Here is a 23,873-nt window from a genome sequence, read left to right as displayed (position 1 = left end):
TATACTGTTCTTTTTCATATTGCAGCTACTCATAATTTTGTGGGTTTAATTCTCTATTTTGCCTGTCAGCTTTATTCTTAGCTATGAGTGAAATACTTGCTTTTCAAATTTTATGTAAATAAATAAGCCATGTATTTACCTGAAATTAGTCATTGTAGTTTGATTCAGACCACTTGAGGCTTGCTGTTTTATATGTAGCTGCAAAGATGACAAAAATATCCATCACCAAGTTAAAAAGTCATAAAGTGTTTTCATATGCTGCTTCTGTTGGTGAAAGTGAAATGTACCTATTTCATACCTTTAGCAGATACCTTTGTATTTTCAGAAATTCTGGTTTGCACGTTGTGCCTATGAGTAAATAAAAATTAAGGTGTCAAGATCAGGTTCTATGATATGCTGGTATCTGTAGTGGACATCACCATACCAGGTTTCTGATGCTACCTAGCTAACATGGCTAAGTCCCATAAAAAGGCTGTCATTAACATGTAAAAGTTGTTCAGGCTTTATTCCCAGACAGTTATTGAATTGCCAGGATTGACAATGAGGGGTTAAATACAATAGTTTTGTTTTGATGTGACACTTTCCTATTAGATTACATACTTTGCTAATTAGCTCATATGCAGAATCATTTCCAAGAGTCTCTAAAAAGTCATGGTTATAAAATTGCTTTCCATTCTTCCTGCCATGACTTTGAATCTGTGGTCAAAAAAGTTAATATTTCTTTGTTGTAATAGTTTTCCTGATTTCTAATGTGAAATTTTAAAAACAAATTGGTTGCTTGAAAAAATTTTTAATGCTCTTTCTGATGTTTAAAATGTCTGTTGGTGGCTGAACAGAAATCCTCCTTTACTTTCAGACAGTTTACCATACATGAATTATTTTGAAGAGCTGGTAAATTGCAGTATCTATTTTTGATTACTTAAGTGAATCAGCAGTTTTGATATAAATAAATATATAATTTTAATATAAATTAATATAGTTATAATTTTGGCTAATTTAACTGCTAGAAATAATTTTTATAGCATGTCCTTATTTTTGCAATGTATCTTCTGACGTATGTAGGAGAAAAGGTTTCACAAAATACTTGGTACAAACAATAAATTCGTATTTCTTAAAAGGGCAGTTCTAACGAAGGAAAGTCACCTATAAAAATTTCTAGAAATGTGGGAACATTTCAGTAGTACTCTCCCACCTCTACTTAGGGAAACTGGGCTGCATTTCAATTCATTAGTATGTATCCACTATCCCAGTCCACTCAAAATTCTTTTACAAAATTCTTTCACTGAGTTTTGGTTAGTGTGGGCCTGTGGGGGTTATACAGAAGTTCTGTATCCTGATCTTAGTTTTGTACAGGATTACTGTTTATCTCTACTTATGACTTTCTCAGGGCTGGAATACTAGATATTTATGGGATAAACATTCAAACCAAATAGCTTCCTGTTCTAGATAACTAAATAACTAAGCAGAAGATGAGGTGTGAAAATAAATCATATTTCAGCAGAATAGATTATTACTCAGATGTTAATACCTGCGTGCTTGTAGAGACAGACAGTAAGAGAACAAAACCTGCTGTTTTAATCTGATAGTTAACAGTTCAATATTGAGAAATATTGCTTGCCACCCTCCCTGTAGGAGAAAAAAATTAATCTCCTATTTGATTTGCGTGAAGATTATCTTCCCCTCAACAGCTCTGAATTTAATTTTATATGCAAAGCTACTTTGACTGACATTCTCTTGGCATTTAGTCTTTGCTGGAATTTGGATTTGATGTGCATTCAGTAAAAAAAAAAAGAAAAAATATGAAACCAGCATTTAAAATAAAGTAACTAAGTCTATTTTTAGTAGCACCTATCAAGCCTTGTCTGCATGAGCCAAACGTACAATCAGTTGCAAACCTCCAATTGGTAATGCAGGTTATGTTTATAAAACTCAAAAGTTATTGCTTTCCTGTAAATTTGTCATTTACCTCCCTGGCATGTGAGTACTTTCTATATATGAAACCACTATTTGTCTAGTTTACCTTCCATTGTCTTTTCTGCTTTATTGAGAAAACTCACTCAACATACTCATATAAATCTTGAGCTTATCAGTCTTACTTTGGATATGTATAGCTTTAAAATTGTGCATACGAAATGGTATTGCACTTCTGTCTTTCAGGGATAAAGACCTTATTATCTAAACATTTTATTGCTAATTGTCTTTAGTTGTATCATTGTCTTTAAAAAAAAAAATAAACTTGCTGATCATGTTCACTCAGTGTATTGGCAGAGTTGTGTTTGAAGGCTCAAGAAATCCAGAGGCTTTTGCTGCTCCTTTAAGAAGGTCTGCAGAGGGATTTAATGAAATTGGTGATAATGAAGTGATACCAACATGCAAATGACAGACATCACTGTGTATCTTCCTAAGTAGATCATATATTGTGCTTAATCCCTGTTTCCTTGTGCTTGTGTAATTTTGGGTTTGGATGACAGCTATCTGCTTGACTCAGTATTGACAGAACACAGTTGATACTGTTAAACTTTGGGGGAGCAATAGTGGTAGAAATATTTATCCATCAGGTGAAGAGATCTTTTTTTATATGTATACTCATTTTCACAGTCTCTTTGATATGCTGTTTAATGATCAGTTGGCTTTTATGGCATTTATACCAGCATCTTTCTGTATGGTCCTCCTGTTCCTTACTTCTTCCCACCTTCCCCAAAGGCTGGTTTGTAGAGAAGTCTTCATTCTGCCCTGCACCTTACGAAGAACATGCAACATTCGTGGTTCAGATACTGGATTGCCTTCAGTTCCAAAATCAAAAGTTTATCTCTAAAAACGTGTTTTGATTTCAGTACGTCACGCCCATGTTTGCTTCTGTGTGTTCAGAAATTAGTACGAACACTTTATTCGTGAAATGTTTGATCCTTTGAGGGAGTCTTAGCTGAAGGCTTTGTGCTTTAGAGACTGCTTCTCTTCCTCCTTAGTCTGGCAAAGACCAAATAAGTTAATCTCTTGGGGTACTTGTCTGACTCATGTTCTCTGTTACCCAGCCAGAAAGCAGGATAAATTAACCCTCACAAAACTCTCTGCTGCCACAGCTAGATTGCTCCCCATTTGTGAACAAGTTTGGCTATGATTTAATCATGTAGTGTGCAGTGCAGTCCTACTCTAATAACAGAACTGCATACTTTTCTAAATGTGAATTGATCCTGAACTGAGTGACATAGCAATTTTGGGGGGTTGTTTTAACTGTGTGTAGTTGATTGGAGATACCATGTAATTTTTCAATTGACAAATGAATGCAATTTGGCAAGGATTACCTATATGAGTATTGAGTACAATTGTTGCCTCTTATTTATTAGTTAAGCTTGTATTTTGTTCATTAGCAGTGCTATGCAGCTACATCTAAAAATAAAAATGAAAAGAGTTTGTTTTTCTCTACTTTTTTCCCAGTTATCTTTAGAGCTTGACACTGCCTGGCACAGAACTCATACTATGCACTCTCCAGTGGCCTTTCAGAAAGGCTTTTCAGTCTTTGTTGACCCATTTCCTGGATTAGTCTGGCTAAGTTATGGATTATTTTGTCTATTAAGCTTTTTCTTGTGTCCAGTAATTCAAGAATGGCATATTGGCATAATAATGTATTCAACCAGTTGAGTTTCCAAATCCATGTTTATAACTCTTTACAAAAGTCTGAAGTCAGTGATAATATTTTGATTTCATGCCATACAGAGGACAGTTAATAATTTGTCAAGTACACTTTGTGTTTGGGGTTTTTTTTAATCATGCTTAAATAAATACTTAAATTCTAGAACAACAGGAAGCAGGCAGAATGATACATTTGTTGATGTAGGATGTCAGATAATTTAGTACAAATTACAGATTCTTTAAATACTTGAAAACAGTGAAGGTCAGGAAGCCTCCATTCAAAATTTTCCAGCATATGTATAATATTTTACAGGATGTCTGTCTGTAGACTGCAAAAGAGTAATCTGTAAAAATCAACTTGTTTGTTGTTTTTCATGTTGTCTATTTATGCCCTGACAAATTAGGATCGGATGTAGTGTGGAGTCTGAAGACCAGTATGCGGTTCAAGGTTACAGTCAGACACGATTGTGTCTTGTAGCATGAGGAAACTGGGCTCAGGCTATTATTTGCAACTGTTTGTTTTCAGTAAACAACATGCAAGGCTTGAAACAACACCTTGGTGGCTTGGTCAAATAATTTAATCAATGGTTTAAATGGTTTAAAAAAGGAAAGTAATCAAAAGTCTTACTATTTATAATTTGTTTGATTCTATCAGATGAAAATTTCCTTCACAGTCATTATATTGCTAATATTCCTGAAAACATATATTTCAAAGTATGTGTGGAGCAATAATTTTGTATTGAGTTAGTGGCTATCATCTTGAAAATAAGAAAATTCCATATTAGATGTCTATGTTGTACACTTGATTTTATTTATTTTATATTCTTCTGTATCGTATACAGAGTATTAAAAAAAAAAAAAAAAAAGACAAAAAAAAAGAGAGAGAAGGAAAACAACTGGTACCAAAGAAGCTGTCTGGGCTGTACAAGTTTTTCGGTCAGTGGAAGTGGTTAGCCTGGGTTTCGCTGTCCAATTATGTTTCCAAACTGAGTAGCCTGTTTTCAAGAAGTTGGTCAATATTGGTGATAAGCTTCTCAAAGGAAGAGCACTTCTATTATGCAAAAAAAGCCCCCCAGACCCCCCCCCAAAATTTCAGAACCTCTCCTTAGGTATAAATTTAATATTTCCTAGGCTGTGAAGCTTTCATTGAGGAAAGAAAAGGGTAAGAGCCAGTGAAGTTCTCACTTTAAACTGGCTTCTGTGAAAGATACCTAAAGAAATTACCTTGGTTATTTTAATTTTTTTAATTGTATTGTTACTTCTTCTAATTTATGCATATTTATATGAACTCTGATTACACAGGACAAGTCAAAAGCTCTCATTGTAGTATATTCATTTGTATTGTACTTACCTTGTAGAAATGAAAATAATTTTGGTTTCAAATGCAAGCACACAGGATTCCTAGTCTCTTTTTTTTCCTGTTTCTGCTGGAATGTGGCCAGTTTTGGTGAGGTGACTTTCTGCTTTTTATGCATTCAGAACACAGAAAATGGTTGAGAGAGTTTAGAAATAACTGTTAGATGGAGATTCAATCCATTGAGAATTCTAGGTTCAGCTTGAAGTTAAGAACATCTATAAAGTTATGTCGGTTACCTAAGGTAACTATCTCACGTTTCCCATGCAGGTTTCTTGTAGGTGTTTGAACTTAGCCCAGATGCACGGTCAGGGTGTGCAGGAGATCTGTATCCTGCCCTTGGCTCTCTGCTGCTCTGCTGAGGTGTTTCCTTCTGCAGGGAATTTAGCCAATGATAGATTGCTCAGCAGTAATGTACACAGTTCACAGTTGCTTTTAACTTTTTCCAAGGACCTGCTAACTTGGACATGTGACAGGGATTGCCAGACTGGAGAGACAATGCTTCTTATCCCTTTTGATATGTGAGCAGTTGGCCATTGAGCTTTCCTTGCCCCTACCAGCCTGTCTCCTTGCTTTGACAATGGCTTTCATTTGTCCCTGTTCCCGGTGTCCTTACTGGGTTTTTTTCTGCTATTCCTTACAAGACCTGCTGATTTGAGACACATGTGTTTAGATGCTCTCAATTTTTGTCACTTCCATAACTTCTGCATATAAAGCAATGCTTTTGTCTGACTCAGCAAACCTGGGGCTACATCTGGTGCTTTGATATCACAACAAACATTTCAAATTCATCTTTCGTGACCAGTTAAAATGTAGTGAACATCTGAGAGACACCAAGTTTATACATGGGAGATAGTTGCTAAAAATAGCCATCTCAAATATCAAATTATATTGGTGCTGATATTGGCTGTGGGTGTTGTCTACCTTGACTTCAGCAAGGCCTTTGACACTGTCTCTCATGGCATACTCCTTGAGAAGCTGGCATTTCATGGCTTGGACAAGTGTACTCTTCGCTGGGTGAAAAACTGGCTGGATGGCCGAGCCCAGAGGGTTGTGGTGAATGGGGTGAAATCCAGTTGGCAGCCGGTCACAAGTGGTGTTCCCCAGGGCTCGGTGTTGGGCCCCGTTCTGTTTAATATCTTTATCAATGATTTGGATGAGGGGATCGAGTGCACCCTCAGCAAGTTTGCAGACGACACCAAGTTGGGAGGCAGGGTCGATCTGCTTGAGGGTAGGGAGGCTCTACAGAGAGATCTGGACAAGCTGGATCGATGGGCTGAGGCCAATCGTATGAAGTTCAACGAGGCCAAGTGCCGGGTCCTGCACTTCGGTCACGGCAACCCCACGCAGCGCTACAGGCTTGGGGAAGAGTGGCTGGAAAGCTGCCCAGCAGAGAAAGACCTGGGGGTGCTGGTTGACAGCCGGCTGAATATGAGCCAGCAGTGTGCCCAGGTGGCCAAGAAGGCCAACGGCATCCTGGCCTGCATCAGAAATAGTGTGGCCAGCAGGAGCAGGGAGGTGGTTGTTCCTCTGTACTGGGCACTGGTGAGGCCGCACCTCGAGTCCTGTGTTCAGTTTTGGGCCCCTCACTACAGGAAAGACATTGAGCTGCTAGAGCGTGTCCAGAGGAGAGCAACCAAGTTGGTGAGGGGCCTGGAGCACAAGTCTTATGAGGAGCAGCTGAGGGAGCTGGGGCTGTTTAGTCTAGAAAAGAGGAGGCTGAGGGGAGACCTTATCGCTCTCTGTAACTGCCTGAAGGGGGTTGTAGTGAGGTGGGTGTTGGTCTCTTCTGTCAGGTGGCTTGAGATAGGACGCGAGGAAATGGCCTCAAGTTGCGGCAAGGGAGATTTAGGTTAGATATTAGGGAAAATTTCTTTACTGAGAGGGTTGTCACACATTGGAATGGGCTGCCCAGGGAAGTGGTGGAGTCACCATCCCTGGAGGTATTCAAAAAACGTGTAGACGGGGTACTCCATAACATGGTTTAGTGGGCATGGATGATGGTTGGACTCGATGATCTTGAAGGTCTTTTCCGACCTAAATGATTCTATGATTAAGCTACAATGAGAAATGCCTTTGTGGAGCAAAAACTGAAGCTTTATCTGCAGCCACTAATATGCAGCAAAACCAGACTACTGAAACTATGAAAGCCTCACAAATAGTATCATTGCTGCTTAATAGTATAAATTTTAAAAAGCATTGGTTTATTTCTTTTTTTCCCTCCTTTTTATTCCAGTAAGTGTTGCCTTTTGAGTATAGTCCCTTTGTCCTCAGTAAAACCTTGGGAAGAAGATAGAACTTGTGAACACCGGGCTTACTGCAGTTGAGTTCAGATGACAAACCTGTTGTTGTTGTACTTTCCCCACACCTCCACAAGTTTTACAGAAATGAAGACCTTATTTTTCTGGTTACCAGGAATATACTCTATTAGATAGAAAAGTTGGAACTTCGGTGGAACTTCAGTGCTGAGTTTTGACCTGTCTTCTAACATAGTCTTCATGAATTGAGTTCTTAAAAGAAACTATCAAGAAAAATCAGCAAGAAAAAAAAATTACAGTGACTAGACATCCAAAATTTTCTGTAAATTGAAGACACTTACTAAAATCCATTTCTTACAGCGGTAAAGATAAAAATCAGACATACAGGTTAACGCTATATATGAGCATGAAGATTTCCTATACTAACTATACAATAGTGTATCATTTTAGTAGTCCCTAGGAGACTGTGTGATCTTGTGCTTTACAGCCAATGTGTTCTCGAATTTTTTAATAGAACAAAAAAATCAATGTACCTGTAACATTTTCTTTTGGCTTCATAGACAGGTATCAACACTAGAAAGTCAGAGTGTTTTATGCACATCTTCTTTTTAGAAGGCCAGTGTTAAAATACTATGAAGTACTTGCAGGTGTCCTTATACATAAGTAAAATCTTGATTTCCACCTCATTCAGGTATTTTGCTAGTAAAATTTATGCATTTTTAAATGCTCAGTTACTATGTACTATTGAGAATTGTGTGTTGGTTTGATATCTGCTGAGGAAGCCCATATTCAGAAGAGATTTCAAGTGAAAATGCTGATACTGGATAAGTTTTAGGACTTTTAAACGTATTAGAATTAAGATATTCCTTCTAGGCTCTTGAATCATCAGAGTCCACAGCAAGATAATATCATATAGCTAGAAAAAAGGGCTATTTTCTTACACAGCTTGATTTCAATTGAATACTTTCAGTAAAGGAATATTTTAATTCTTTGTAAAACACAGTTTGAAGTCAATAACATCCAGAAAATATTTTAGAACTGTTATCTCTCAGCCTAGGTTGCAGTTTTAAGATGTGCAGAATGGAAACCTATCTCTTTCAAGAATTTTTAGTTATAGATATTTTGATCAAAGGAGGGGGTTTTTTTAGAGAATTTAGTTGTACCAAATGTTGTCAATATTTGTGAGTTTTTTAGGTATTGTTTTCCTCAGTAATACCTGCCAGAATATTATCAGTTTATAGAGGATTGTTTGAGAATTTTTGTATCTGATTATAGGAAAAAAGTGTCAGATGTTTAAAAAAATATATTCCTAAGTGTCTTAAGATATTTGGTGCGGAATGAAATGGTGTAAAAAGCCAACTTAACTTGAAAACAAAAACTTAGCTTGAAAACAAAAACTTAGTTTAAAACAAAAAGTATACTCCAAAACAATCTTTAAAATCTTCTGGGAAAGGATCAAGGGCAGTTCTGCATAAAAAGGGCAGTTGAAGTTTTTAATTTCTTACAGAGATTTTTCTGTACAGGCAGCAGTTTCTAACTTTGTGTTCAAATATATACACACTCTTGTACATACATGCACAAGAAATGACACTATTTCAAGTTAGCTTCTAACCATTCACTGGTGAGTGCTATTTCATGAGGAAACTAGTTCGATTTTTTTCTTTAACGCTATCCTTATATTGTCTATTACAAAGCAGTTTGTTTTATGCTAGCACAATATTAATTATGCCACTGAAAACAATAGCAAATATTTGCAACAGTAACTCACTCAGCCTTACAACAAAGCCTTCTGTCCTTGAGTCCTCCCAAGTCTCTGCCTTTGACTTCATGAGTCTGTCCTTAGGATTCTTGGAGAATGGAGTTTGAAAGCACAAGCTGTTATGTTATTGTTTGACTTGTTCATCCTAAGAATTAAGTCTTTTTCTCAACAACCCTCTCCGAATCCTTGTCCCTTTATATTTATGAACCAAGTCCCACTCCAGGAAAGCAAATTTTCATACATCATAGGAAAAAACATTTGTCAAAATGTGTAACAAAAATTACTTAAGCAAAACAAAGTGTTAATTATCATATGAATGTAGTGGCTCTCCGTAGTCACACTTCTTATTGGGAAGATTATTGTAAGATAAGCAGTAGCTTTGTAAAGGTAATGCAGGCTGGCTTACTGATAACACAAGCTATGTCCTCAGGGAAACATCATACATTCCAGCATATTTCAGGAAATTTCATAAATTTCAGCATATCTCACATGTCTCGGACATGTCTGCTTCTCAGGATGGGACTTTGTTTTAAAGGAAATGTATTTTTGGTTTTCCCTGAAAGCACATGGCTTTGTGTCCTAGGTAAATTATGTTGTCTTAAAAAAACAAAAACAAAAAACAAAAAAACATTATCTGATTCGTGAGTCTTACCCTAAATGTAGTGGGGCTTGTTTAAACAGTCAGCTCTTCTTTAACATATCCTTCTAATGACATGTACGCTCTTACTGCCCCTTTTTAACCTTGTGACTCCTAGAATGCTCTCCATGGATAAAGTATGAATGTATTTACTGTGAAGTCTTTGTCATTTTCTTTTGAGCTTGGCAGTATGATTCCCCCACCCCCCCAACGGAGATACATAAAGGTTTAGAAGTTAAGCCTGGGTCAGTGACCAGAATTGAATTCTAGATACACAGAAGGCTATGCAGAAAATACGCATAATACTGTTTGAAGTCATTATTAAGCATTGCTGGGATTTCTGCTGAGAAGAGGAAATCCTTGAAAGTGGTATTGAAAGGGAGATACAGTACAATATGTGTGAAATATAGAAATACATTCAGATAGTATTTTAGCAACCTGAAAAATCGAAAGGAAGCTGCACTAGTTAAATAAAAGGTAGAAAAAACTTGGGGTTTGGCAATTCATGCATTTATCATATGCTTTTTGAAAATTCCTCCAGAAAATGGTACATTTGAATGTAATTTTGATTCTATGTTTGCCACGTTGTTACAGTTCTTTAATTTTTTTTTTTTTTTAAGGAATCCAAAATGTACTCAGCTTATTCTGTGCCGTGCTTACAGAAAATAAGGTTCTCTTTCACTCAGCAAGTTTTCAGAGACTCAGTGATGCCTGTAGGGCTCTGGAGTCTTTGATGTTTCCCCTCAAATACAGGTGAGTTGAGTTTTGATTCTTTGAACTCTTTGACTAATTTTATAACTCATCTTATATTACATTGTCCTTTACAAAAGGAGTTGTGCTATGTTTGTTCAAATAATCGAAGGTTTTCGTGATCATATATACCTGTCCTAGTCTTTACCCATCATTAATAAAAATCCGATTGCATCATGACAGTGGAAGCAAAGGAGAAACATCCTGCCCACAAATACAATAGAAACCCTACTCACAACATCAGTTGGATGGTAAAACTTGACTGTGATGATCCATGAGTAAATGCATGAAGATATGGGGGAGATCTAATAACAGCCTGCCAATAAGTAAGAGGAGGTACATGGCAGGAGAACAAGAGATTGGGGTCATAAACCGAAACAGGGAAGAGGGAGGTTTCTGGCCGTATACAGGGAAAACATATTTTATTATGAGGATAACGAAGCAGTGGAACAAAGACCCTATGGAACTTCCATCCCTGTAGGTTTTCAGGACCCAGCTGGACAGAGCCCAGGACAAATTCATCTGGATTCAGCCTTGACTGTGCTTTGAGGAGTAGATTGGACTAGATGATGTCCTGAGGCCCTTTACAACTGGAAAGATTCTGTCGTTCTGAGATAACAGCTACGTTAGCTCGTATTACAGTTTTAAGTCACTGACAAATGTCCACCAGAGAATGAATTTAAATCAACAAATTGATCCTCTCTAAAAAGCCACATCTGAATCCAGCGTTTTGAAATGAAAAACTTAGTGTCAAGCTATTTGGTTTTTTTAGGAAGATGACATCTAATTCTGACTCATCTGTTTCAAAACATGCCTGTATTTTAATAGCATGTTTTTATTTAAAATATTTCAGAGATAGGCTTCATTTTAATATAGAATAAGAAGGAAAAAAATTGAAAGCAAGTTTTGGAATATGTTTCTTAATGCTAAAATAGTCATGAATGTAAATTTTTAATAACTATAAATTAGGTGTTGAAATGCATTGATAAATTTCGATCCAGATTTTCATGTTGCTCTGATGAAAACACTAATTTATTTTTTTTTAAATTGTCAAATCAAGTAAACAGCATCTGAAATACAGTGTTCTTTACATAATGTTTAGTTGTCATTTCAATATCAAAGCAAAATATTTCATTTAAAGATTTCTTATTAATGATATTTTACAAAAGGCTGAATTGTAGGTGTCTGGCCAAAAACTAGCCATGTTTTTAAAATTAAGGTATTATGCATAACTTTAGTGTCCCTAGTTACCTAAAAGTTGCGGACAAATATAATGTCCATACAACATAAATGTTACAAATATAAATAGGCTTCTCTTATTTTGCAAAATACACTTGTTTACAATAAATTGTAGACCATATAATATATAATTCCTGGAGTTTAGATGGCAGATGTTGTTTTAACAGCACGACACTTCATAAAGAAGTATTTAATACTTTCATCTTTTGTATTTTTAAAATACAGGTATTTACAGTAAATTTAATACATAACAGGGAGGTTTGGTTTGTTTTGTGATTTTTTTTAAGAAAAAAGCTGCCCTATGTGAAAAGATATTCAGAAGTTTTTATTTTATTTTATTTTATTTATTCTTTTCACAGTTATCCCTATATTCCAATTCTTCCTGCACAGCTATTGGAAGTTCTCAGCTCACCAACACCTTTCATAATTGGTGTACATTCTGTCTTTCGCAATGACATTCATGAGCTTGTAAGTATATCTACCCAGCATATTCATAGTCACAATGTCATTTATGATGTTTAGTTGTAGAGATTTTCTGTGCTTCAGAGATGTTTATATTAATAATTCATATATGTTTAATATACTATTACAGAAAGCAAGGCAGGACAATTGGGAGGAGAAAAAAGAAAAAGTATCAATTCTTTTGTAATGCTTTGAGACTATAAAGTAGAGGAGAGAAATTATTTGATTCTAGTGCAGGATGGGAAGGAATGGATCCATTTCCAGCTTTGTCATGTGTTTGTCATGAGTTTGAGCAATTCACTTAGGGTTTTCAAATAAGTCCTCAATTACTTTATTTTATCCTTACCTTTTAAGCTTGTGCTTGGAGAAACTGAACCAGGGTTACAGAGGTGCCTAGAAACATGTAATTTTACTTATAGTTGTCCTCACTGTGTCCTTTTGCAAACAGCCTATTAGATACCTCAAATCACTGAACACAGATGTGGAACATCCAGAAACAGAAGTCGCTTTTGAAATTTTGGCTTAATTTCACTTTCTTTGGTTTACATTCATTTTTCATCGGTAGTTTCAGTAATATGAAGTATTTGGAGTATTTCCTTTATCAAAAACATTCTATACATTAAAGTTAGTCCTGTTTTAATTTAACTTATGTGCAGATCATGAAATTTGAACACATGAAATTTGTGTTTTTAAACTATGCTCACAGTATGCAGTACTAATAATGTGTGTGTTTGTCCCTTACAGTTAGATGTAATCATAGCAGACCTGGATGGAGGCACAATTAAAATTCCTGAATGTATTCATCTTTCTCAGCTGCCAGAGCCACTGCTACATCAGACTCAAATGGCGCTTTCTCTAGTATGTTTTGATACAAACCCCATTTTCCACCCTCTCACCTATTTTTAAGGAATGAAAAATGAATTACAGTATTAAATTGCTTTCAAACACACTGGAAATGTGAGATTTAAAACTATGATTCGTGCCAACATTCCTGGTTTTAGAAGAATTTATTATCTGAAGTTAGAGTTAATATCATCAGTAATTTACTGGTAAAATGTTTTTTCATTATTCAAGAGGTAGGTAGTGATTTTTCCTTCCTAATAATTGTTTTTTAATAAGAGTTTATCCTCAGTATTTGAGCAGCATTGTTACTATTCGGTTTAGCTTCTTTTCTCTTTTTATAAATTCATTTCCACTGTACATTGTCTGAAGTTTAACAAATGAATAACCAAATAGTCTTAAAGTTTATTTGTATGATGCCCCTATATCAATATTCAAGAATGACTGATTTTACATTAAGGACTCGCCAAAAAAAGTAGTTCAGTTTGTCTTTTCACTATCATTGTCATAAGTTAGAAACCCCCTTATTTGGAGGCTTCTGAACAAATCTTTGTATCTTAAAGAGAAGAATTTTCTCTCTGTTAATCTGTTTCAGATGAATCAACTCTAAAATCCCTAACTGTATTGACTAGCTTCATTGACTGTAATAGGAATTTTTTATAAGTAGCTCACTTATAGAAACCTGAAGCTGAAAAATTAATCCCACCTTTATTTCCGTACAGTCTTCATAATTTAACTCAATCTATTACTTGAGGTACTTACTATCAATGAATATTACTTTGAGAAAGAAGGGAAAAAAGTAATTTATCCTTTCCTCAGCAAAATGAGGGGAAAAAAATTCTGTTTAAAAATTCTCTAGGTTTTGCATCCTGATTTGGAAACAGCAGATTATGCATTCCCTCCCCCACGAACAGCTTTATCACACTCAAAAATGCTGGTAAGATTTCTGTCTTATGTCTGACTTTCTTAAGTAGAAAACTGTTGAAATTTTAGACTAACTTTCTTTTAAGAACTTCTACTGTGTGTTTTCTTTTCCATATCCATATTCTTTATAGTATTATTAGTGGAGCAAAGAAATGCCATTGGACTTTGCATTCTGCCCTCCAATAGCATTCTAATGGGTTAGAAGTTTTTATAGACATATTTGTATAAATATGAAAGCACCTTAATTTGTTTTAATATTTCTGTCTGTTGAGTTAACTCTACCTCCTCTATTTTGTAGACCAGTAAAGCTGCAGAATTTTACATGAGTGGACAAACTGGTCTTTTTGTGTGTTTGTGTAAATGTTAAAATTAAGTTCTCTTATAGACAGCTCTGCGCCTCGCCCCCCCCCCCCAAAAAAAACCCCCAAAGTTCAGAAACATTAAAAATGTTATTCAAGATCTAGATTTTTAGAGTAAATATGAGTAAAGATAGGAGTGGTAGCTGTGTCAGCAAAACATAAGTCACTGGTTTTGCAATAATAATGGTAATTATTATACATTGTATGCTTGGACATATTGGGGAAATGTGTTGTATGGTTTTTAACCGTACATGGTTAAATGGCTTTAATGAACCTCAACCTGAATGAAACGATATGTAATTGGCTATACTAAAAAAAGTCTGTACAAAGTTTTGTACTAAAATCTAGTTAATTTAGATTAAAAGTAGTTGTGAAGCCATGATAACTTAACAACTTGGTAAAGGTGCTGTTTTTAGCTTGTAGGCATGTCTAGAATTGAACTTGAGTTGGTAGTCCAAACTAAAATCCAAAAGGCAATTCAAGAACACACATTGGGGTTTTTGTGTAGGTGTATTCAAAAACATAAAACTCTTAAGTGGTACAATATATTTGTTGTTCTTATTTCTTGCTTTAAGATTGGGGGTTTTTATTGCTGAAGACAGGAAATGTTATCCAGAATTCATTTAATCTAGTGGCAGACAGAATTCAGCTAAGATCTCACTTTGAATAGTGAAGTTTTAAATTAATATAATTTTGTATCAAAATGAGAATTTTGTTTAATCTGAAAGAAAGAACCATGTTTTCAAGTAGTCCAAAAAGTCAGGGTACAAATGTATCTGTTAAAATTCTAGAGAGCAGCCTGGGCGCAAAGAAAATGAGAATATCTCTCAGTAAAGTGAGCCCTTACAAAATTAAGTTAAAAATTTGATAACATCGGTCATGTTCCATTGAAGAATAAAAATACATCTAGAAAACTATTCCTATAGGACAGCTTTATAGAATCTTATACATACCTAAACTTATTTCTTTAAAAAATCACCTTTACCTTAGGTTGTATTTACTTATTGATTAGCTGATCAGCTGTTTACCTGTTTAGTTAATCCAATATTCTTTGCTGCTTGTAACTTTTAAAGTTAGAGTTTGTTTAAAAAGTCCTTTGAGACACCGTAAAACCTGAGGTCATAAAACAATTTCAGGATCTCAGGTTTTAGACATGGCTGCAATCTCAGTAGGTCCCTGAGCTAAGATAAAATAACATGGGTGACACAGGATTTGATCAGTCTTTAGTTCCATCTGGGCCAGCTGAAGCTGTCACTGCCCCAAGTCTGCCCCCAACTGTTCACGTCATTTCCATTAATCCATCAAGGTTTATGTAAGCACTCCCTTATTTAAATCAAAATAAACCAGGACTTTAAAGATCTACTATTTTAAACTTTTTAAACTGACCTGGCTTATTTTGGCTGCAGTAGATTGGCAAGTGAAGACATGAGTTGGAAGAGTCCTAGACAAGTAGCTGAGCAAACTTAGGGCAGTCTCCTGGTCTCATCCAGCTGGCAGAACCACAGCAGATGACTATGGTGATGCCTGTGATGCTCTGAGCCTGGCTCCTCCAGCAGCAGTAATGCCAGGTTAGGCTCCTGTGGTTCCCTGCCACCCCTGCCCACTTCGATGGCACTGCTTGTGTAGTGCTGCAGAGCCACACTTATTTTAGGGAATAAATCTAGGCTAAAATACACTCTTTCCTTTATTTAACATCTTTCATGGCAGCTCTTTCATGTGGTTCACCACATGACCAACCCAACAGTTACACTTGCATTGCCCACAGCCTGTTGTGCAGGCACAGAAGAGAGCAGTAGGAGAAAACAGTTGAATATGTACTAAATCTGTCATTGCCATCTGCGAACAGGTCAGTGAAACTGTAGCCTCATATAAGATAACTTCATATGTGTACAAGTATCTCCACTTCTATGCTACACTGCTGCATTGTTTGAATTTGCAGGTATTTCTCAGATAGCTTTATACAAAGTGTGGGAAAGTTTAGAATACAAAAATGTTTTGACAGCATATTTAATTGCTGCTTACAGGATAAAGAAGTGCGAGCAATCTTCCTTAGGCTATTTGCACAACTTTTCCAAGGATACCGGTCATGTCTTCAGCTGATCAGAATTCATGCTGAACCAGTAATTCATTTCCATAAGGTAAAAGAGAAGCAATTATGTATATTTAGGTAGTATTCGTGTCATGTAATTCCCATAAGCTTGCCTTTTGAACAAGTGTTAAAGTTAAAAAAAAAAATCTACACGTGATTACTGTATCATTTTGACATAGCACTATATAAATGTATTTTAGTGGAACTAATTGTAGGGACAGTGATGAAACATGAAACAAAGTTAACATTAAAATTTAATACAAAGAAATTCTTTCAGGAGTCATTAAGGAATTTTGGAAACATACGTATTTAGTTAGAAGACAACACTTAAAAGTACTAGTTTTCTGTTTTATTACTTGTGAGATTTATAACATGTGTGCACCAAACTTCCTGTTACATCACTCCTGAATTTAGGTATAAAAAGTTACTATGTAATATAAAAGATTTAACTAGAAAGTACCACATACTGCTATAAGCTGGTGAAAATGTTTAACTGCTAGCACATAAGTAGTTGGTGGTAGTTTTGATACTGATAAAATACATGCATTTTTTTTATCTTTATTGCAGGCAGCCTTCTTGGGGCAGCGAGGCTTAATTGAGAATGACTTTCTAACCAAAGTTCTCAATGGAATGGCATTTGCTGGTTTTGTGTCAGAGAGGGGTCCTCCTTTCAGAGCCTGTGATCTTTTTGATGAGGTGAAAACTGTTTCTATATTCCCAAGTAAATTAAAATGTACCTATGACATTTCAGCATGTTAAAAACTATTGAAATGCTTCCAAATCCTCACTGGTTTTTGTATAAAGTTTATACTAATCTTCTCAATTCTATTTTTCTACTAAGCATACATTTTGAGCTTACTTCCATAAAATCCTGCCCTGCTTGTATGTATGAAGTGAAACAGTTGTATAAATCATGGTAATGTTCCTATTGTCAGGTTTGGAACTTCATAATGCATCACATGTGCTAGAACAGAATTATTTTGAGTAATTTAATTATATTCTTAGAAACATTGAAAAAGTAATTGAGAAATATTAAATTAAATACATACCCAACAATATAAACTGGGACAAACGTTTTTTCTTTTAAAAAGTACTGCCATATTTGTACTGTGCTGGCTTTTATTTGAATGTAGAGTACAAATAGAGTTTGGTATAAATTCTGCATAGTAGTAGAATATATGAGAAATATGGATTATGCTATTAGCAATGTTAAAGGAATGTTTTAGGTATGTAGGACTTTCTGTGTTGCATAGGACCATAGAATCTGGTAACAGAAGCTCTATAAGAAAGTGAAAACGTCTCATGTTCCAGAGTGACGTGACATTGCACATTTTTCAGTGTTTGGTTTTCTTTGCTCAGTTTCAATTTAAGATTAACATTTCATAATTTAAATAAGAAAGAAATTATTTTTTAGTTGAATTTTTTTTTTTTTTTTAAGTTGGTAGCCTTTGAAGTCGAAAGAATTAAAGCTGAGGAAGGTAACCCACCAAAAATGATAAAGCATGTTAGAGAACTTGCAGAACAGCTCTTCAAAAATGTAAGTTTACTATACCTGCTGCACTTTTGGAATTGAGATAGTAACATTGAAAATTCACATTTCTGAGATTGATCCAGTATCTGAAAATGGAAATGACTGCTTGTGGCAGTCATCATCTGCATTATGACAAAGGACTTTGGAACTTTAAATGTGAAAAATTTTGTACATGTGAAGGAAGTTCAATATACTAATATCAATTTACCTATTAACTGCTACTTAGCATTCTTATTTCTTAGCGTCTATTCGCATAATGTATATAAACTGTTATTTTCTCTGATGCAACCTATCCATGCCAAATACATCTCTTTTCTTGCCTCTCAACAATTTTCCATATGAAAACTGTACATCCAATTTGGCATAATTTATACTTTTGGCAGATCATTCCTGCTGTGCCGACCCAGTGCCCACGGTTTGTGTGGTCAACAAGCACTATTTCATTTCTTAACAGCTTGTTTCCTGGATTCTTTAGGTTTCCTAGAATACCATTTCCGGTTTCATTCTTGCCTTCCTATCATGCCTTTATGTTACATGGTGCTTTTGTAAAAGCTCTTAGCAGGTTTTGGCTTTTTTTGTTGTTTATTTCTCTCTCTCTTTTTTTTTTTTTTTTTTTTTTTGGCATGAGCTAATCTCCCTCCCCCTCACACTTCCTGTGGTTGTTCAGACTCCGCAGAGCAGTATCTGTTATGCAGTCAGTTAAGACCTTTATCACCCATTCTTTTTTATATCCCACTTCCCCAAAACTATGATTTACATCTACACTTCTATAAAAAAACCACAAGAATTACTAAGTATTGCTAAGCTCCGGGGTGTTTGGGGCATTTTGGGGGGTTGTATGTGTCTTCCCCCCAAAATGAATTGCCTTTAAGGACTTTGTCACTGTCAATGCAATCTTTGTCTGGGGTAAAATTAATACCTTTTCCATAGGAAGTCCAAAATTTCACAACCAGTGCATTGAGCAGTCTTTTGTGTCAGTAGATTTGGGATGGAAAAATACATCTATGTGTTTCAAGTAAATGGAATGTGTGAATAGTAAGGTGTGTTAAATGAGGTTAGTCTGACTTTAATAGTTGCACAATTTGTGTGTCTGTCTTCAGATGCACTCGCTCACTCACACACTCCATCTCTTTTCCTCCGAAATTGCCAAATGACTGTTATACTTTCTTTGAAGGAAGGAATTGATACACATTTCAATCTACCTTGTTGATAGTAGTCATTAGAAGAGAGAGCAAATACATCATTGTGGACTAAAATCATGTCACATTTAAAAATGTGTGTGAAATGTCTTTTGTCCATGTGTGGTATAGCATACTTATTGGAGTATCTTAACAGTGATATCCTTACACTGACGCTTCAGACTTAAAATAAGAGAATGTATCTTGTGGAAAATGAAGAGAAACATCGGGCATCAGAATTTTTGTTACATAGATTCATTTCATCCATGAGATTTCATCTGTAATAAAATATTTATTCCATGGTATACCTCCTCATCCTATAGCATTCTCTTAATGATAAGTGCTGATGGAATCATCTTCTATTATGAGCTAAATCGGAAATAAAAACTTCTGAATAAATATTAAATTCTCTGCTACTAATTTAATAGTTGTGTTCTATATAGCAACATGCATTTTCCAAATTCAGGTCGGTCTTTCAGGTTAACGCTGTCAGAAAGTATATTAGTTGACAGTTCTGCAACATTCTGGACAGTTATTTTTATTAGAAAGTCAATGGTCAATATTAAAGTAAATTAGTCTGGTTCTTTTTTATCAGATGGCAGAGATGAGTGAATTCAAATTTGGGGAAGATATAGCAGAAAAAATGAGGAGTATTGCACTAAAGGTTCTTGAAAATCCATCTGTCTTAAAAGTTTTGATCTCCCCAAGAGTTAAGGGCTTTAATGTCATAAGCATATAATTATGGGAAATTGCTTCCAACAGTATAATTGTTACTATGATACTAAATTACTCCAAAGGAAATGGTGAACATTTGTATTTGTTTTCTAGTGGATATAGATCCTTTTTAGAATGAAAGAGCCTATAAAGCATAAGTGAATGTGCATATGTGTAACTTTTCACTTACATTATTTCTTAAAATCAGTGTCAAAACTAATTCATTTTAGTGTTTTCTTGTGATGAGATTTATTTATAACATTGTGATTGACCTGCTACTTCACTAGCACTAAGTCAATGACTTAGTATATTTAAAAGTCAGGTTTTTAGTAGTTATGCATACAGCTATCTTTGAATAAAGCACTGTGATGAGTAACATTGCTTCTTTAAGTTACGCCTAGAGATGCCTTATTTTAAACTCAGTGCATGACATATTTTGACATCTTGTTCCACAGTTTAAATAGTCATCATATTGTAGCTGTGACAGTCTATATACATATAAGAAACAAGGTTTGTTAGGGAGAGATAATGTTTGTATTAGTCTAGCTGGTACAAGTGGAAAATGTAGACAAGTTTTTGGCATATACTGCTTTAGTAGTTGAAGACATTAGTTCCACATTCCTAATAGCATGTACAGCTGGGATTAGGTTTGTGATGGCCAAGATTAAAGTAACTCTTTCTGTACCTTTCCTCTGGATCTGTCTTCTCCATGGAACAGAACACAGAATAGTTATTTATTCTCCCTTTCTGGCTTTTTCTGCTATGTCATCTGTTACCCTCTGCTGAGATTGTGTTCCCTTTCTTTGCCTTGCTTCTCCTGGCGTCTGCTGCTTTCATCCCCCTAGCTAGCTTTCTGGCTCGTTTCATTAAACTTTCCTCTGCAGATAATTTGTATGGCTAAGTCGCTGGTTTATTTTGACTGCTATTTCTCAAGTTGATGCATTTGATCTCCTTGTTGCGTTTTGCTCCTGTAAATGAAAGTATCAAGCTAGCCTCTGTTTACAAGTTTTATTGTAAGCTAGTTGTGCTTGTACGACAGAAACCTATTTGATTGAGTAGCACTCTTTGGCAGTGGTACATAGCCAGTAATAAGTAACAGCATAGAGTCAAATTGGATAACAAGTCAAACATGATTAATGATAACCCTGGTATATGAATGAAGAGATGAAAATATCCTCTTTTGTTTGATTGATCATTGCACTCCTCAAGATGTGAGATGTGATCCTGTGAATGGTGGTAGAACCTCATGGAACATGTAGATCTTGGCTGTATTTTGAAAAAGGTACAACCTGAAGCCAGAAAAAAAAGAACAAACAGGAAAGATATCAACGACTTGAGGAAAAAAAATTAAAAGAAATGTTGAATTTTCATATCTTGCTCTCTTCAGGATATCTTTCTGGAAAGTGTGTTTTAAACAAGCTGAAATCAATGCGGAGGCAGTTGAGTGAAACTTAGTGGTTTGTGATGTACATGGTCTTTCCAGTTGTTGAACACCAGAGGCAGAAGATGCGTGTTCACATATAAGAACACATATTGCACTGATACTGCATCTGGTATTGACAAACACCAACAGAGCTTACCTACATAGAGCAAGTCTTCAAATATCCCACGTACAGTCACATCTCTGTTTTATGGTACAGGGCATACTTTGCTAATGTCTTCAGTCTTGCAGTATTGTATGATAATGTCAAGATCAAGACAAATACAATAATTACATAGTAGCAGATGCAGCAATTATTTTGGCAAAACAAGTAAGTCAGTGTTCTGCTATGTGAACAGATTTTAAATTTTTTTTAATTCTGAAGACCTCTGCAAGAAAACCGAAAAGCAAGGATAAAAGCTTTCTTTGGGGCTGCTTATTACATCTGATTTTAAACAAAAAGAAAAAAAAGACCATAAAAGAGTGAGTGAAAAATCATTGTAGGCAAACACTTGTTTTCACAGTGGAAATTCTGATAGTTTTGCAACAATAGAAGTCTTTTCTATCCTTTGAGAACACCCCAAAATCTCATGTGATAGCTTTTTACTTTTCTTGTAATTTAGGCCCATCATTTACTCTCTTTGATCACCTGTATTAAACTTTTTCATTTTTTTAGGGCAAACAGTGAGCTGTGTGAGATATTTTTATGGGACATATTTTTATGGGACATACAGAAGATAGAAAATTGGTCCCTAGTGAGGGATGGCCATAGTTTGATACAACATGGTACAAAAACAAATTTTCACTTTGTAGTCTTGATCAAGATGAGAATATTTCTCAGTACTTGGCGAAGAGGTTGTATGTTTTAATGTTCTTTAACCCTCTCTCTAATGAAGAGGTTGTTTGGCAAACTAATTTCTATTCAAGTCCTAAATATTCATTAAGCTACATAAAATCAACCTAAGTTAAGCAGTGATTTTCTTTTGCTGTCTTTCTTTTTGAATTTTGCATATTGACAGAAATAATTTTATAAAAGCCTTTAACAAAGTTTGAAGTATTACAGATAATGAATCAAGGGTGATATGAATATGAAACATGATATTAGTCAGCTGCATTAGATACTTGGCTTCTTAATCTTTCAGGTATAACAGATACAAAACAGCAATAAAATTGGATGAGACAGGTGGTAACACTACGTAACACGTTTGCTTATAACCTTTTGCTTTTGACTGGCAGGAGAATCCCAACCCCCACATAGCATTCCAGAAAGTGCCGCGGCCCACGGAGGGCTCCCACTTGCGGGTTCACATCCTCCCTTTCCCCCGAATCAATGAGTGCCGGGTGCAGGAGCTCCTCCAGGAAGGCCTCGCAAGGAGTCAGGGTGCCCCTGCTGCCACCCGGGGGGACAAGAAGTGCGTCGTTCCAGCAGGTCCCCCTGTTGGTATGTTTACTTGTTCCCCGACTTGCCTATCTGTCATCCTGTCTCATGAGTTGAATATATAATTAGCATGACTGCAACGCATTGCTCCCAATGTCACATTAATACAGTATTTTTAGTGATCATAGCAACCTTTAGTACATAGACTTGCCTGTTTGCCTTTGCAATTTTAAAAGACCTTTTGCATCAGCCTTTACTACAAAGTCAAAAATCAGAAGTGTGAGTGGCATAATTACTAACAACAAAAAAGGATTTGATCCGAGTTAGACTGAACTATTCAATTAGATAGCGTCTACGTATCTGGGTCTGATGAATATCATCGTAGGTTACTTGTAGGACTGGCTGAACCAAGCTTTGAACTGTTACGTTCAGTTCTGCGTAAATGTAGAACTATGTAAACGTAAAAGGTTTCTTCTTTTACACTAGTGGAAGACATGTAAATTACTGGAAAAAGGCAAGGAACAAACATAGCTTCTGTCTCAAAATAAATATACCTATATTTAAATATAAAGAACAGATGTAGACATTGTAGGCCCGTCAATTTAATTTTAATGCCAGAAAAATTCTGTTAGTCATAGTCACATTCATCAATGTGAATTTGGCGTAAACAAGTATGTTTAGTAAACTTGCAGGACACATGAAGCTGGCAGAGCTTGCAAAACTTTTGAAGGATGGCATTAGAATTCAAATCAATCTTGTAAAATTAGAGATCTAGTCTCTAGTCTCTGCTGAATTTTGTCCTTTACTATTTTTCTTCAAATAAGGTATTGCACTTGCATAGGCATGATCAGCTGACTAGGCGACAGTTCTTCAGAAATTGATTTGGGGATTATAATGACCATAGGGCAAACATGACCCAAGCTATTGCAAAAAAGACAAACATCTTAGTAGGGTGTATAAACAGGAGCACAGACAGTGAGCCCCATGGAGAAATCCTTTTGTTGTACTTAGTAAGACATCAGCTGGACTGTTTGTATCCATTTTTGAGCACTGGAAGACTGCCTCCGTTTTTGGTTCTGTTGGAGGGAGTCCAGAAGGAAGCAACAAGAATGACCAGCGGTCTGGAGAATGTGACCTACAACGAAAGACGGAGAGTTGTTTAGACTGAAAAGTAGAAGACTGAGGGAATGCATGATAGTGGTCTTCAGTTACATAAGAGGCTGTTAAAAAAAGAAAGGGAATGGTCTGTAATGATAAGAAATAATGAGTTTAACTGCAGCACAAAACTGGAGTTATTTGTCAGGAAAAACTTGGTAAAATGAGGATTGTGAGGCACTTGAATGGATTTCTT

The 23,873-nt window shown here is 35.7% G+C and overlaps 1 protein-coding gene across 7 annotated transcripts in view; it reads left to right on the top strand.

Moving 5' to 3' along the window:
- SBF2 (SET binding factor 2) overlaps positions 1-23,873 on the top strand; it is a 288,893-nt gene that overhangs the window by 149,799 nt on the left and 115,221 nt on the right. For all 7 annotated transcript variants that reach the window (XM_052810411.1, XM_052810407.1, XM_052810406.1 and 4 more), the window contains exons 7-14: positions 10,259-10,391; positions 11,987-12,095; positions 12,834-12,947; positions 13,789-13,866; positions 16,237-16,350; positions 16,869-16,997; positions 17,740-17,838; positions 22,381-22,585. In XM_052810411.1, the coding sequence (XP_052666371.1) occupies positions 10,259-10,391; positions 11,987-12,095; positions 12,834-12,947; positions 13,789-13,866; positions 16,237-16,350; positions 16,869-16,997; positions 17,740-17,838; positions 22,381-22,585 (981 nt within the window). The remainder of the gene's footprint in view (positions 1-10,258; positions 10,392-11,986; positions 12,096-12,833; positions 12,948-13,788; positions 13,867-16,236; positions 16,351-16,868; positions 16,998-17,739; positions 17,839-22,380; positions 22,586-23,873) is intronic.

The sequence above is a fragment of the Harpia harpyja genome, chromosome 16 (genome assembly GCF_026419915.1).
Source record: "Harpia harpyja isolate bHarHar1 chromosome 16, bHarHar1 primary haplotype, whole genome shotgun sequence".
In the NCBI taxonomy this organism is placed as follows: domain Eukaryota; kingdom Metazoa; phylum Chordata; class Aves; order Accipitriformes; family Accipitridae; genus Harpia; species Harpia harpyja.
Note: the sequence above shows the minus strand (reverse complement) of the source record. Positions and strands in the feature narration are given on the sequence as shown.